This window comes from Lasioglossum baleicum, chromosome 5 (genome assembly GCF_051020765.1).
Source record: "Lasioglossum baleicum chromosome 5, iyLasBale1, whole genome shotgun sequence".
NCBI classification, from domain to species: domain Eukaryota; kingdom Metazoa; phylum Arthropoda; class Insecta; order Hymenoptera; family Halictidae; genus Lasioglossum; species Lasioglossum baleicum.
In genome coordinates this window covers 7,263,798-7,278,924 of record NC_134933.1, presented here as the reverse complement: position 1 = coordinate 7,278,924, position 15,127 = coordinate 7,263,798, and the positions used below count along the sequence as shown (strand labels likewise).

Below are 15,127 nucleotides of genomic sequence, written 5' to 3'. Positions count from 1 at the left end.
TACTGCAGTGCTTTGAAAGATACCTGGTATCTAAGCACTCTTCAATATACATATATTGCTGCATCTATAAATTATTGAGTATACAAACAAACGACGGTACATATTGTAGAATATCCTGCTGATGGAACATATTCGATAACAAGTATGGGAGATGAGAACATAACGAGTTTCATATGCAGAATTCGCAAACAATATACCCTTGATTTAAACTAGCAGTACAAACCATTCCCTTGATTTTCAATTACATATTTTTGCAGATACTGAGTCGCTTTTTCGGTCAAGCCAAGCTTTGGTAATTCTTTCTGAAATTGTTCGATTGTTCCAGCACCGGCTATGTAACCATTCAACTTAGCAGCCAAAGGAGAATTCCGGAGTACGTCGTCGTTAGTGAGCCCGGTCGTTTCGACTAACCACGCATGGTGTCTGAGTCGATATTTTTGATGGTAACTAAAAACAAGAATAAAAGATTAAATGCTAAATATATTTTCTAATAACCACGCTAAAATAAAATTAATACTTATTGAGAAACCGTCGTTTAAACAAAATTTGTCACGTCGTGCATGTATAAATAGCTGTACCGCACTTGCTAACTCAAGGTCAATTGTTTCCAGTTGCGATTTTAAGAACTTTCGACTTGTTATTATACAGGACCGGTCTTGGTATTTAGTTTTGTTTGAATTGAGGCACCATAGCGTCCATAGCGCCCGCTGCCCCCACCAGCATGCGCCGTTATGTACCACGAAGAAAGGACGCGCGTCGCTTGCTGCGAGCACGCGAGACGCGAGCAGGCCCACGGCCCACAGTTGACACAGGGTCGCCAGATTGAGACTTGTCTCCCACTCTACCTTTCCCCTTCTACAACACTATTCGCCCACGTGACGCGTTTCGTCTCTGTCCTGCATGTGACACAATGTCACATGACTAATCCGGCACTGGCAGAGTGGGGATAACTGTATTCCCCTGAATTCGAGTCAGTTCCCCTGATCTGGCGACACTGCTCCAACATGTTCGGTAGTTGATCGCGAGCAAACTACGAAGGTAACGTAATATAAAAGAGAGGTTGGTGGGGGGAGCAGGCGTTTGAGGGGCCCCTATGCCGCACAGTGGGAACTTTCGACCAATCTCGATTCAAAATCAAAGAACTATCGATAGAAATGAGGTAGAGCGATGACATTTTTTAAAAATTAAAGCTGAAACTTGGCAGAATATGGGAAAAATAGAGAGATTATGGTACGAACGTTTTTTAACCTTGAGAATATTCGTTAAATTTTCACAATTTCAAGAAAATGTGGTTTCTCCGTTACTACCCGCGGAAAATTTTTTTTTAACATGCTATATATCATTTCCCGTAGATTTTTTTCACGCTGATTTCAAATCTGGTCTCAAAATTTGTCTACGACCTCAGAATTTTGCAAGAAATCGATTTTGGAGAAACCACATTTTCTTGAAATTCTACCTGTTTAACGAATTTTCTCAACGTTGAAAAACGTTCGTACCATAATCTCCCTATTTTCCCATATTCTGCAAAGTTTCAGCTTTAATTTTTAAAAAATTTCATCGCTCTACCTCATTTCTATCGAAAGTTCTTTGATTTTGAATCGAGTTTGGTCGAAAGTTCCTATGTGCCGCCCAGACCTGATTTACAGGAAATAGGAACTTACTCTTCAGCAGGGTAGAATTTTTCAAACTTTCTAACTTCGGTAAGGATTTGGCCTGTATGTTTGTGTTGTTCTTGTTCACGCGACTTCTCGCCCAATGACTTCTGCTCCTCGTCGTGATACAAAATCAACGACATGTACTGAAATTTTAAAACAGTGCGATGGGAACGATTCTTTAGCGACCTTGTCCATAAAACAATTCGTCTACCTGTCTCTTGATCCTTGTGGTAAGACCGTATTCGTGATTCTTCCAAAATAGCGAGAGCAACTGTGAGTATGATATCACGTCGGGATTATACTCGATATCAACGACCTCTGTGTGGTCACCCCTGCAATCGGAAAAGCGTTAAATAAAATCGAAACATCAGAAGAAAAAATTCGAAACGAAACTCAAATGAAACCATACATATTTCTATAAGTTGGATATTCTTTTTGTCCACCAGCGTAACCTACGCTAGTTCTAATCACACCTGGTAGAACTCCAAAGAGGCAGTCTCCTGCCCAGAAGCAGCCCATTCCGAACGTAGCTCGCTTCGTTTGAATCTCTTCTAGCTGGCCAGGCATTTTGTTCGACTAATTAAAAAATCAAGATATTAGAACATGAAGATCGTTATAAGATAATCGCAAAAATGTTACGAAACGCTGCGTCATAGAAATAGCTGATAGTCGATAGCGAAACAGTAATGGTATTAAGGCAATTTTGGCGTCATTGAGATATTATTTCGATCCGATAAATCGCGTGGGAAACCTGCTAAGTAACGGTTACGTTGAGAACGATACGACACAAAATGTATTAAATTCTCCATTGTAGAACACAGTGTTTCTTCCACGCTTTTGCTATCTGCAATTTTACATACGTATTTTTTATCTTTACACTGTGTAAATAGTTTCGTTATCGTTATTTCCGTTGAACAATTAAGAATGAGTGAATGACATCGCCAGATGACTATCTCTGCAATGTAATATTACCAATTTAAGCATGACTCGGCAACAACGTGTGCGTCAGTAGCAGCAAAAAAAGTTAAATAGTCATTTTATTTGCAAATTAACAAAAAAATCTTTGTAAACCTTTGTACAGATAGTGTAATATAATCAGTTTTAAAAGTTCATTAATGTTCGAAGCATTGAAATTATGTTCTGTTTAACAATTGGAAACTCTGCTATTCATTATTTATTAAGAATGATATTAAAATGATGTTTCCAGTGCGGATGAAATAATCAGTGCACCTATCTAATTATTATAGATTTCTATACTTTTGAAAATGAGCAACGTTTACCTCTTTCACGTTCAAAATAAGGATAATGCACGGAATAATTGCAAGGATTTTGGCAGCAACCGAATCTAACATGATTAATGGGTTTTCCTTCGCAGTTTATGAATTTTGTGAAAGAATGATCTTAATTCCCGTCCCTTTAGGACGCCGGATGTATATGTACAAGGTTCAGGTTCGATCCGCCTACAAAAGAAAGCAAGACGAAATATTCAAAGTGAACTGTACAACCTGATCTCCTTGATTTTTTCCTTTTCGATCAAATTCTTTTAAAATTTCGCGTCTCTTATACAATTACGTAAAGGAACATTTTTCACGAATTCTTTCTTTAATTTAAAAACGAATTTGTAAATTAAAATATAAAAACTTTCTAATTTGTAAATAATTGATTCCCCATCTGATGTTTCTTATACAAGAAAAGTTTTCGAAAAGAAATATCTTTAGAAGGCTGTCAATCTTACGAAGCGTTTAAAATGCTATTCGTCTACTTCGATGTACTTGAACAACGAACGTTCACCCAGTTCTTTATATTGCATTAGCATCTCAGCATACAGGATGCTCCACGTATGTATTATCACGAAATTTGAGAGTTTTCTTAGCTCTTGAAATGAAAAATCAAATTTAAAAAAAAAATGTATAAGTATAACTTTAAACAATTTTTTTAAACGCGGTACAACACGCCAAACACATATTTTCACACACTCATTCAGTTTCAGTAAAACTCTAATATTCTCGTCGACTCGAAAAATCAAAAATACAATTTTAGAAGAAATGCGACACTTCTTTGTTCTAGTTGCTTTGTTCAATGTAATGTATGTACTGATATATGTAATGAATTAATGTGAAAATGAACATATCTCTATAATAAAATTCATATTGTACGACGATGCTTATTTTGAAATGATCGCGATTAACAAAGTTTGAATGATGTTCAAAAGTAATGTTTACCTTAAATTAGAATAAAGCAATCGTATTGAAAAATAGGAACAAGTGAAATAAAAGAACTATTAAAATGAAACGAAGCTCGAACTCAATAGAAAGCGTCTGATTCGTGATGGCAACAACACAAGAAACTACCGCGTGTTCCAGTCGGGCTACTTTTTATCTACTCTGTCCCTCCTCTCCTCCGTTTGTCCCTACTTCGCTGCACCAGCCACCACTACTCGTTCCTCGTACATCATTTTCATTCTATTATTCCCGACACGTGCGAAACTTTGATTTAATTCACCGTCCCGATTGGTTTAGTATTTCTATTTACACCTCGCACAATACCCAATAATGGCTCATGGACCGATAGCGGGACACGCGCTTGCGACACCACGAAGTATTCACTATAACGGTAAAACGTTACGCTCGTGTTACGCTCGCGTGTTAGTGTTTACACTGGTTTACACGATCCTCATACGCTTTCCTCTCAAGGCAAGACAGGTGCCCCTATGAAATTTCGGCCAGTATCAAGGTCGTTAATTCAGACGACCTTTCCGATGACATTGCGGCAAACGCGATGAAGATAATGTGCATATATATACACAATCGCTTCCAGTAAAAATAATACATGCAAAATCAAACGAATTTTGATAGAAAATGTATTAATAATTTCTGATACGCTCATTATCTATAAACAGAATAAAAAATTAAATATCATTCTTTGCTACAATAAAGAAACATCAATGCCAACAGTAAAATCGAAATTGTATAAAATAATTATACAATACACGTTTGAAAAACATGATGACGGTATTTTAAGACTTACTGCGATCTGCGTGGCATTGATCGAGCTCACTTTACGAGGAAATTTGGTCGACTGCTGCCCCATGTCGGCTATATTGCCGCTTTCAATTGATTTTCGTGCTTTCTATAGTAAACATACTTATGCGACTCTTGACGTATGTTTTCGATCAATGCCTCCATAAAATATTCTCGATTTAGTACTCCGCGATTGAAAATATTCGAGTAAGCCATTTGACGATTCTCCCTCGACAAATTTTAATCTACCAACCCCGTTTGTTCAATGATTTTCCCATGTTCAATCACCACACATGTATTTCGTACGTAATGTTCTCAATCCGCAATCGTTTTCAAGCATTTCGAAAATCCTTATATCCTGTAAGTATTCATACATTTTTGACGTTGTGCTTCGTATAATTTTGACAATGAGCGACTGTACACACAGTGTACAAACTGAAAATCAAAGTTTATAAAAATTACCAATTGTAATACATGCTCTACTAAAGACAGCAATAATAGTAAAATAAAAAATCTGAAACCGGCGATCTCTCGACCGGTGATGGTAGGTTTAGTGTTAACCTCTATTACATGTGTACAAATAAACTGCTTTGATTGTCAATTTAGACAGAGTCCGATAAATGCTCCATGTATGTTGCATCAGAAACTAGAGGCAGGATGTATCCGTTAAACTAGATAACAATTATTGGACCGACTGATGTAATCTCTCAACTCTGGACGCTAAGCTCAGTGGTCGGTCATTCGCGATTCGAAAAGGGCGGCATATCGCGACATCCGTCGCGTACGGAGGTTACTAAACAGTTACTTACTACCGCATCTTCTGCACTCTACTGCTCCACTCCACATATATCCGGTGTATACGGTCGATACTCTGATGTTATACAATTACGATCAGAGCACATCAATTATTAATACTCGAGTATCTGTAGTCATTCGGTGGAATCGAAGCAAATGATTTCGTAACACGATGAATCTAATCTATTTAGCAATGTGAACAATAATAATAACGTACCGTACAGTAATATCTGATCCCGATCACGCTGCTACGTCGAAAGAGGTCAAATTTTGGCCGTATCATGGTCGATATGAACATTTGTACAATTACGAACATTCTGAAAAAGAAATTCATTCATTCATCAACATTCCAATAAGACAGCGTGTATACACACAGTGAAAACCGCGTAAATCATACACCCGTTTAACGTATACTTCTCGGACTTGTCATAGAAAACTGTGATATGTACAATACGAAACCACTTTTTATAAAGTCGACGCTAACGATAACTAACCTGTAGAAAATTGATAAAGTTTATTTATTTACTGTTTTCCTCGTACATCAAACTAGAGCTTCCTTCGAAAATTTGACCTATCCTTTACTACTGTGGCCACGTGATCGGTGTCGCTTCTGCGCCCTCCGCCAATCAACGGCGAAGTAAATTTTGAACTATCGATTGGGATTTTCAAATAACGAAACGTCTCGTTGCTAAATATTATTTTATTGCCAACGCATTAAAACAGAACGAAGTAGCACGACTTGCTTGCTTACGATAAAATTTCTTTGTTTATCTTTTCTTCTAAACGAAATTGTAAAAATATAAAACACAATATTGTCGACACAATATGATCGAGGTTTTAACAATAATCTCAATAAATGAATATTTCGAAGTGTACTAATAGATTACTATATGTATATGTAGGGTATAAATTTTAACTATGTAATTTACCGGAGGATTTATAATATATTTGAAAGGGAGAAAATAGGACATACGGTGTTCAAAGTAACGGCATACAAGAAAAAATGTACAAATTACGGTATGCCTAGAAATACAGAGATATACCTAATTAATATAAAAAATATCATATATGTATAACATTTTATAAAAAACGCGAGAAATACTTAATACGGTATCATACATATTAGTCGCAATGACACATTTTGCGAAATATACAATTTTCAATTATTGTTCGAAATATACACTATTTTACGCGGGAATAAATAAAACTCTGTACAAATTCAAAATGAACCTTTTTGAATTCCATTAAAATGAATTCTCATATTGCGGTTGATACTTAAATACTTGTTTAAGTATAAAAACATGAGAATCTATAATCGAATCCCGAATCCGCGAGCGAAATCCACGCGTCTTTGTTTGATAAGTCGTACGAGCAGTTCGCAGAAATATAATCGGCAGGTAAGAAAACACTTCGGTAAGTATTTTGAGAATACTTAAAAAATCGACACGTGCTGTTTTGCACCATATTCGAGAGAAACTTCGTGATCAGTTTTGTACAATTATCGAGCATTGTTTATCTTTTGTTCTTGTGGGAAGGACACGCCGCGCCGGTGTCGAGTTTACAATAGCGGAAGCTGGTAAGAATAAAAACTCGAAAACGAAAGAAATCAGATGCAGCGACAATGGATGCAGAAGTAAGAAAATAGTTACATAACGGTGCAACAGTTTTTTTCAGAATGATTGTCACCCACAATGTCGCTGGTGTTTCCGGTGAAGCGTTGAAAGTCGCCGCCAGTGTTGAGTTCGGAATTGGCGATGGACGATACAGGAATACCGTTTCCATTGGCGTCTATCGAACCGGTAGATATGTGTCGATTCTGCGCCCTTTGTTTCTTCAAATCCGACAACGATTTGACAAAAACTACCGACACATGTATGTTGATCTTGCCATTGGTGTCACGGTCCGGAGTGTAGATCGACTGCTGATTACCGATCGGTGGGTCTGATCCTGTCACTACCGAGGCAAACATGTCAATCCAACGCTACTTCCCTTCTTCGTGTGGTACGCGCGAAATTTCTTTCCCTTCTCGCTTGTCATCTTTCACCTCGTGTAACCCTCCACCTAATCCCCCTTTTTACACACTGAAACGGTACTTCGAACAAAAACTCGGCTAGTATTAACTAGTGGCCATGCGCCGCCAAGCGTTACATGCTTTAGCGATATAAAAGCGTTAATAACATTGCAAAAGAGAGTATCATGAATGTATTTCTATATACTACATGTACCTACATGAACATCACCATCACCTTCTATTTTCCATTAGCGAGTCATTACACCTATTTACCAACAACTTTTCCAATTCTTTTGCTTCCGGAAGAAAGGATAAGGAATTTTTAACAATCTGGTCTATCCCTTTATTCCGAAAAAATTAATAATCTCTATCTATCTCCTTTGTCAGATTATAATGTAAATCTGCTGGGGCTTTAAGTTGAAATGCACATTCGGTCGAAGCAGAAGATTTAATTTAGAATCTGATGTTTGTATGTAGCGAACTCCTTGCATGTAGAAAAATATACATATATATATACATATATATATATAAAGCATACACAACAGTCGAATTCTCTGGAACATTGAAATCACTTACTTCGTATCTCCTCGAAGTATAAAATAATATCATTCTGTGTCGATGTTCAAACAATATACTTTTCATATTATAATAGATTAATACCATCTCAAATCAACCACATATTTTACCAATTTAACTCACATAAAATTTATTAAAACATAACAATGAGAATTATAAATAGTACAATGTAACGGACTAAGAAACATTTTTAAAAGTAGCAAATTAACGACAGATTCAATATGAATGTGCTTTAACAATTATACTTTTCATCAAACTTTCTAACGATAATAAACTAAACTTGCTTATCTAAAGTTTACAAATTTAGTTGTCCATAGCATACAAAAGTTTAAGTCAGCTGTTATCACACTAACTCGTAAAATTAAGTACAAATCACTTAAATTATATTATTTTCTAGTCTTCAATTAAGAAAGATTTAATTGACATTAAAAATGTTGAATCAATCTGATCGATTTGATGTGGACTTTGTATCAATGCAATGATTGTATGGTAAATATTAACAACGTGAAATTATTCAATACGGTGACACAACTGACCTCGTAACGATGTTATCGTTTAGAGATAAAACTAAAAGACAGGAAGACACATTGCGCGAGTAAGGAACTAACAATGAATGAATACAGTTCGTCGTTAGCGCAACCAACACGTTAAGCCTGCGAAGTAGTTGTATCGTCTTTCGTCATTTTTTAATTGTGTAAGTATCGTAACAATTAATACGCCATATAATCACAACTTTAGGATGAAATGAATTTTGAAGCAAGAGATGTTTTCTCTAAAATACAATTTAAAGAATCGTTTGAATTATAGAAAGTATAATGACTGCAGCATAAAGGAATTTTAAATGAATTCGTAAATGATAGAACTTCTCTGCAGACCTAACATAAATATTAGATTTGTTCGATATGTTTCATACGCGACATAGTTTTTCATTTCATTAACATTCTTTATTATGATATGTAGTAAGTATACGTGAAGTGCTCGTTGAATATTGATTACGACTGTACGGCAATGTAGTCCAAATTTTATCCGATCTTTTGACTCCGGAATGAAAAATTAAAAATTCCATTATCATAGAGTACTACATTGCTAATTATTTGATTACTTCGAAAATTTAACGCGGGGGAAGATATTCGAACTGTATGCAAGAGTTGTCCTAATTCTACTCATATACTTGAAAAATGGTACTTGTATGATGTAGATGTGCGTTAAAGTTCGATTATTCTGAAATGTTGTAAAGTACAAAAACCACGTTACAAAAACTCCGTTTTAATGAAACTTATCGCAATGCTTTCTCACACGTAGCAGTCAATAAGCTCTGCTAAACGCTAATCAATATATTTGGAAAAAATAGTGCTAAGAGAAAAGCGAGTACAACGCAACCCTTGGCACAAACAACTCGATGTCTCAATATTGAAGTCTCCATATCAGAAAACTATTCTCAAAGAGGAAAATACATTATGTATGCACACAACATACAGATGGTCCAACATGTATGTATGAATCAATATCTCGAAACATACGATAAATGTGTGAAGTTTGAAAGTAATGTAAACGCTGCATTCAAAAGTACGTTCAAAGGAATAGAAATGTGACATAGAAAACTGACCTCGCAATTATTCAGGAGCACGACGCAGTAACAACAGAAAGCAGAAACGGCTGATAAATGATCAATGATCAACATTTTTGCTTGACGATTTATCAGAAAAATAATACTACTGCACTACTTTGCCTACGCTACTATAGTAATGCAGAATCACCCTGAGTAATAAAATATCCGAATTTCTTTAGAACGTTTTCTCTAATATTTCTCTAATAACGATAAATGAGTATTTTATTTTAAGATCACACGCGCGCTTTACATGATTAAATTGCAATTATTACGCCACGTTACCAAGGTCCAGTTATGCGTTACGAACGCACAGTGTTAATAGACATGACACATTAGGTATTCCATGATAGATTTTATGCAAAAAGCTACCATTTACTAGAGGATTCTACTTAACCATAACCGATGCGAGTGTAACATATTTTGGAATATACCTGATTCTTTATCGACGTCTTCGTGAAGAAAAGATTCGTTATCTTTCCCCTCGGGAGCTTTTCGTACTGCCATTGGTGGGACATTAGAATCTATTTCGCTACTTGAATTTTCTCGTGCAATTATGTCATTTTCCGTTTGAGGCACATTCGCAGTCGTACTGACACCGTATGTCTAAAGCATAGTCATTATTATTCGATACTATTCATTTTTGGTATAGGCTAAGAAATACAAATAAGTATTGAAAATTTCTTGCCTGTTGCGCTTGTAATCTGAGCCGAGCTTCTTCTTGAGCGTCTTTCTTGGTCGTCAAAACTTTGTCTCTAATCGAAGTTCGCCTCACACTTTGCGTACGTGTATTTATACTTTGAGATCTGCGTACTCTTCTACCTTGTGCTTCTCGCAACCGTTTACTCTCTTGTTCCGTTTTAAGTTCTACTATCCTCTCTCTTATCTCCGAGTCTTCGCAAATATCTACAAAAATTATATGTAATATATTAGTCGGTTACTCACTTTGCATTATTAAATATAAGGAGTACTTTATCAAAACGTTACCCGCTGGAGTTTCATCGTGTTTATTTTTTGCATTTAAGTCTGCTCCATTTTGCACTAGTAACTCGAGAACTTCTAGCTGAAATGGAATAATAAGTTTAGAAAAGAATTATTTCAGCACACACACATAAATTAATTTGTCGAATAGTTTTCTTCCTTACATGTCCCCAACACGCAGCTGCATGCACGGGTTGCCATTTGTCGTTATCTTCTACGTCTGTCGCAACATGTTGATCCAAAAGAAATTCTACTACCCTTAAGTAACCATTGGCAGCTGCAATATGAAGCTAGAATTCGAGAAAGGTTTTGTATTCAAATGGTTGATAATTGATGTCTAGACAATTATAATAAACTTGAATACTCACTGGAGTAGCACCTTGGTGATCCTTATACTCAAGATCGCCACCTAAAGAAGCTACATGCTGCAAGTCTCTCAACATTTGAACTTCTATCGAAGCTCTTGTTTCATCTATCAATTCTTGAGTTACTCCCCATCTTGCCATTTCCCCTAAATTACACAAATAGATATAACTTATGAAACCCTCCTCTCTAATTTTTACATTTGTAAAAATAATCTTTTTACCTTCGATACAGTCCAACGTTTTTTCATCTTCGCAAATATCGTAAGGCATATTACCATCGGCATTGACTGCTAATAGATTAGCACCTCTGGCGATAAGGTATTTAACTAAATGTAGGTGACCACAAGTAGCAGCAGCATGTAGCGGAGTCCATTTTTCACTGTCTTCCGCGTTAACGTTAGATCCAAATTCAATTAACAGTTTCATCATTTCTTCGTTATCATCTATACAACACTGATGTAACGCTGTAAGTCCATCTTCGTTCGTTGAATCTGGATTGACTCCCTTCTTTAAAAGTCGCCTCACTGAAGTCGCATGACATTTGTTAGTAAAAGATGCTTATAATGGTAGCACATATTCGACAAAATCGATTAAATATATATTATCACCTTCGTCGATATCATTTCTCGCCGCTGCTTCTAAAAGCATAACACTGTCGTTAAAGAATATATGACGTTTGTTGCTCGGATGCCTGGTTTGATGTCGTAGCCATTCTTTTTCACGCTGACGCCATACTTTCAACTGCTGAAGCCTCCTGTGTCGAGCCAAATGCAGCCGTTCTTGCGTCGTTAATCTCTCTATATGCACCATTTCTGCTACCAAATCGGAATGTTCCATGGTTATACGCTTATAACTTTCGCTGCTGTATTTACCTACTCAAAAAATAGATTATACTTCATTCCAGTGACATAATTCGGTATTGTCTTGTACTTGTATATTCGATACAGCGGAGAAGTAATAGTAAGAGGAATACTATGGAATTTAAGGGATTCGGAAGCTAAACAATTTACCTTTACACTCACAAAGCCATGAATTTATTCTAAGGTACGTGAAAATTTTGTGATAAACATTAGTCATCGTTTTGAGATAATATCAAGATTTGCTCTTTCAGATTCGACAACCTGTATGAAATTGGCAATTGTTTCATTGTGTATTCGATAGAAGCGATACGTGTACCTTTATCCAGAACTCTATCATACTTATCAAGTACTCAAACGAGTAAATGTACAATATTTGCAGAAATGTTCTAAAATGCTTGTTCGAAACCATTGTGTCATACGAAATGTACAAATGTACTCTAATAGTTACTTGTAAATAATTTAAAAAATGTTCGTATTCATGTACTTGGCAATTCTGAAAGAGCTATTTAAAGAAAAGGTCTTTTAAACAAAAATATACTATCGGAAAGATACCAAATAATATAATGTAAAAATTTATAATCTTTTGTTACAAAAGATAATTTTACAATATACATACATGATAAAAGTAAATACATTACATAATTACTTTGGAAGCGATAAGAAGAAAAGATTACGCTAATTAATAAGAACTAAGTTACAAAATAATAGCGTATAATTCCAATCTTAATTGATCTAATGCGTAACATACCATAAATTTCTTATTAAGAACTATACAATTTAAAAAAGAAAAATCTGCACATAAAGAAGATGACATATGCAAACAAATTACACCGAACGACTGTTTTGCACTCATTCTTTGCTTTCTGTATCTGATTTGTGAATGCGTGAACAAAAAATAAACATTGATACGGGCTCTCACGTGAAGAGGGAAAATAATACAGATAAAAACTGAAAGAGAGGAGATGAGATCATAGCGAAGAAGTGAAATAGAGAAACGGAAGCATGGACATGTTTGCCACTCGATGATGGTAAATCGAGAGTAAATGCAGGTGTAAAAGACGTCTAGGACTGGCGGATGTCAAATCACATATCTAAATACTCACATCGGCAGGCGATCGTTTCTTCGGTCACTTATTCGTTCACGACCCAATGGAATGCGGTAGTTCGCGCGTTCGTTCATTCGTTCGATTATTTTTCTTTCGTTTTTCGTTCGCTCGGAAAACCGCCGAGAGGAATGCTGAAAATTTAGTCGTGTCGGGTTGAGTCGAGGGAAGTCGAGCTGAAACTCGCGAGTACAACGTAGCCGAGAGAAAGTCACCGTATTGATCGACAAAATCGTAACATAATTTGCGTGATTTTCCCGTTAGAACGTCCTCACTGAATCAAATTCGATCGAAGAGGCTGAGCGAACCTCCCGGCTGTGGATTCACGTAAATCACATCGCTTCTGGCCTTATCGCGGCACCGTGCACGCGAGGAAACGCGTACCTGTCAGTCGCCATTTTTAAACTACCTGGAGAAAATCATTCGCGTATTGCCCTTCACCGCGCGCTAATTTCGACTTTTTTTAAATTACACGGCCTGTCCCCGTGCAATAGCGTGCGCTACGCAACAATTTTATCTTCCGCACAACATTTATCCGTCTATTTACTCTGCACGCCGAAGTATCGTCTACTCGATACCTAAAATTCCACACATTACCGGAACATCAGATATCTCTGCCTGTCTTTGTATTATTACTGTTATCTTAACTTTCTTCTGTAAGCAGACTTACGTTAATTTATTTAATCACCGAATCTTTAAATCCAACTTATCGTACCATCTCGCATACACGTTCGCATACTTTCGATTACATTTGGCTAATATGATAAATTTTTAGTAAAATATATTTATGAAACTTTTTGAACGAAAGTCAAGAAAAATATACACGTTTTTAAAAAAAAAAACTAAAGTTAAATATGTTTATTATAATTATTTCATAATTACACTATTAAATAATCAAATCTGAAGAATATCATTTCGTTATGAAAATATAACTTCAATATTCCCGCCATAAAGTAGCATTGCGAACAAGGTATAGGATGCTACACTTCGTTTCTACTATATGTATTTAGTTCGTAGATTATATATACAGGGTGTATCATCGGAGAAGAATGTATCATTATTTATTGGTAAAATTTAGTGACAAAAATCCTTGTTACCAATTGTTATTTTAGATAGAATGTATTGATCAACACAGAGTATTCTTTTCTATAATTTTTAATAATGCGGCGTAAATTGGAGACGGATTCTTCTTCATTGTCGTCGAACGAAATTGACGCATCTTCTGCAACAACATCGACAAATGAGAAACAACAAGAATCGAAAGTTCGTTTAGCCGTTGTCGCTGGAGTTTTTGCAACCGTTGGAAGCCTGTTGGGTAAACTTGCTGGAAATATTGGAATGGATTCCGTGGTAAATACTGCACAGTTTTTTGCTGATACAGTATTATCAGCTGGTATTATATATGATAACTGTGTATATCTTTTTCTAAACAAGATTGGATTAGTTCTGAAAGGCATCCTCTTGGCACTGATGATATCGAGTAATACAATTGGTTGTACATTTTTCGTGAAAGCGCTGAATGCAAGCGGATCTTCCTTACCATGTACAATTGCCAGTTCCGCCACTAGCTACGTTTGTTCGGTAATTCTATCAAAACACCGGAATAATATTAAAAAAAAATCTATTTTTATATTTCATATTCGTATTTCTTATTGTGTTCAAAGGCGCTAGCTGGTTTCTTGATTTTTAACGAATCCACGTCGATTATCTGGTGGTGCGGCATATTGTTAGTTATTTCGGGTTTATTTTTCATCAGTCGTGTTCCAGCGAAAACTGATTCTACGGAGAGATTGAAACAAAAATAGATCGGAACATCATCTTGAAACTGTGCAAATGTGCAGCAATTTAATGTTGATTACAGCGTAGATGAAATTAAATAAACAAACTATCATTGATCGAATTTATTTGACCGAAATTATTCTAATCTTTTCCTTTTTCTACAAATACAAAAATTGAAACAACATTTGAGCGAGCAATAACCTAAAAAAAAATGAACTTTCAATATTGTCTCATATTGCTACCTTCTGTCGTCTCTTTTACGTTAATGCACTCTCTATTATTATTTCTCTTCGTTCCTCTCGAGGAAAGTAATGAGTGCGAGAAATACGAAAAGAAAGACGGAGAAGCGGGCATAGAAAGAGATCTCGAGTGGCAC

General features: G+C 35.9%; 3 protein-coding genes across 14 annotated transcripts; 1 reads left to right on the top strand and 2 right to left on the bottom strand.

Moving 5' to 3' along the window:
• Positions 1-62: 62 nt before the first annotated feature.
• Msra (methionine sulfoxide reductase A) lies at positions 63-5,453 on the bottom strand. Of its 7 annotated transcripts, none has more exons than XM_076424188.1 (6): positions 3,878-4,017; positions 2,936-3,115; positions 2,065-2,231; positions 1,867-1,987; positions 1,662-1,798; positions 63-447 (listed from the first exon to the last, which is right to left on the bottom strand). In XM_076424188.1, the coding sequence occupies exons 2-6, from the start codon at positions 3,005-3,007 to the stop codon at positions 210-212; spliced, it is 735 nt and encodes a 244-aa protein (XP_076280303.1). In that variant the 5' UTR covers positions 3,008-3,115; positions 3,878-4,017; the 3' UTR covers positions 63-209. The 7 variants fall into 7 exon arrangements, with proteins under 7 accessions (XP_076280303.1, XP_076280309.1, XP_076280304.1 ...); XM_076424194.1 differs by lacking the exon at positions 2,936-3,115 and adding an exon at positions 2,516-2,610 and having other exon boundaries at positions 3,878-3,910; XM_076424189.1 differs by lacking the exons at positions 2,936-3,115; positions 3,878-4,017 and adding an exon at positions 4,683-5,453.
• Positions 5,454-5,701: 248 nt separating this feature from the next.
• Positions 5,702-13,373, bottom strand: Mypt-75d (Myosin phosphatase targeting subunit 75D). 6 transcript variants are annotated; one of them, XR_013009032.1, is made up of 10 exons: positions 12,973-13,372; positions 11,618-11,881; positions 11,231-11,533; positions 11,013-11,155; positions 10,809-10,934; positions 10,651-10,726; positions 10,352-10,569; positions 10,098-10,269; positions 5,965-7,423; positions 5,702-5,787 (listed from the first exon to the last, which is right to left on the bottom strand). XR_013009032.1 is itself a non-coding variant. In XM_076424177.1 (10 exons), the coding sequence occupies exons 3-10, from the start codon at positions 11,844-11,846 to the stop codon at positions 7,116-7,118; spliced, it is 1,575 nt and encodes a 524-aa protein (XP_076280292.1). In that variant the 5' UTR covers positions 11,847-11,881; positions 12,973-13,106; positions 13,188-13,372; the 3' UTR covers positions 5,702-7,115. The 6 variants fall into 6 exon arrangements, 5 of the variants coding, with proteins under 5 accessions (XP_076280292.1, XP_076280293.1, XP_076280298.1 ...); XM_076424177.1 differs by having other exon boundaries at positions 5,702-7,423; positions 12,973-13,106; positions 13,188-13,372; XM_076424178.1 differs by having other exon boundaries at positions 5,702-7,423; positions 11,618-11,884; positions 12,973-13,373.
• Positions 13,374-13,535: 162 nt separating this feature from the next.
• On the top strand, positions 13,536-14,873 carry LOC143209045 (transmembrane protein 42). Its single transcript, XM_076424195.1, has 3 exons — positions 13,536-14,322; positions 14,407-14,553; positions 14,637-14,873. The coding sequence occupies exons 1-3, from the start codon at positions 14,134-14,136 to the stop codon at positions 14,775-14,777; spliced, it is 477 nt and encodes a 158-aa protein (XP_076280310.1). The 5' UTR covers positions 13,536-14,133; the 3' UTR covers positions 14,778-14,873.
• The last annotated feature ends 254 nt before the right edge of the window (positions 14,874-15,127 follow it).

What these genes read in the sequence shown, in the direction of transcription:
- Msra (XM_076424188.1), bottom strand. Translation starts at nt 3,007, where the DNA reads ATGTTAGATTCGGTTGCTGCCAAAATCCTTGCAATTATTCCGTGCATT. An exon ending in TTATTTTGAACGTGAAAGAG is followed by an intron (nt 2,232 to 2,935) that starts GTAAACGTTGCT and finishes TTTTTTAATTAG; the next exon opens with TCGAACAAAATGCCTGGCCA. An exon ending in TATCCAACTTATAGAAATAT is followed by an intron (nt 1,988 to 2,064) that starts GTATGGTTTCAT and finishes TTCCGATTGCAG; the next exon opens with GGGTGACCACACAGAGGTCG.
- Mypt-75d (XM_076424178.1), bottom strand. Translation starts at nt 11,846, where the DNA reads ATGGAACATTCCGATTTGGTAGCAGAAATGGTGCATATAGAGAGATTA. An exon ending in CAGCTGCGTGTTGGGGACAT is followed by an intron (nt 10,727 to 10,808) that starts GTAAGGAAGAAA and finishes ATTCCATTTCAG; the next exon opens with CTAGAAGTTCTCGAGTTACT. An exon ending in TCAGATTACAAGCGCAACAG is followed by an intron (nt 10,270 to 10,351) that starts GCAAGAAATTTT and finishes ACTATGCTTTAG; the next exon opens with ACATACGGTGTCAGTACGAC.
- LOC143209045 (XM_076424195.1), top strand. Translation starts at nt 14,134, where the DNA reads ATGCGGCGTAAATTGGAGACGGATTCTTCTTCATTGTCGTCGAACGAA. An exon ending in ATATTGGAATGGATTCCGTG is followed by an intron (nt 14,323 to 14,406) that starts GTAAATACTGCA and finishes TTTCTAAACAAG; the next exon opens with ATTGGATTAGTTCTGAAAGG. An exon ending in CCACTAGCTACGTTTGTTCG is followed by an intron (nt 14,554 to 14,636) that starts GTAATTCTATCA and finishes TTGTGTTCAAAG; the next exon opens with GCGCTAGCTGGTTTCTTGAT.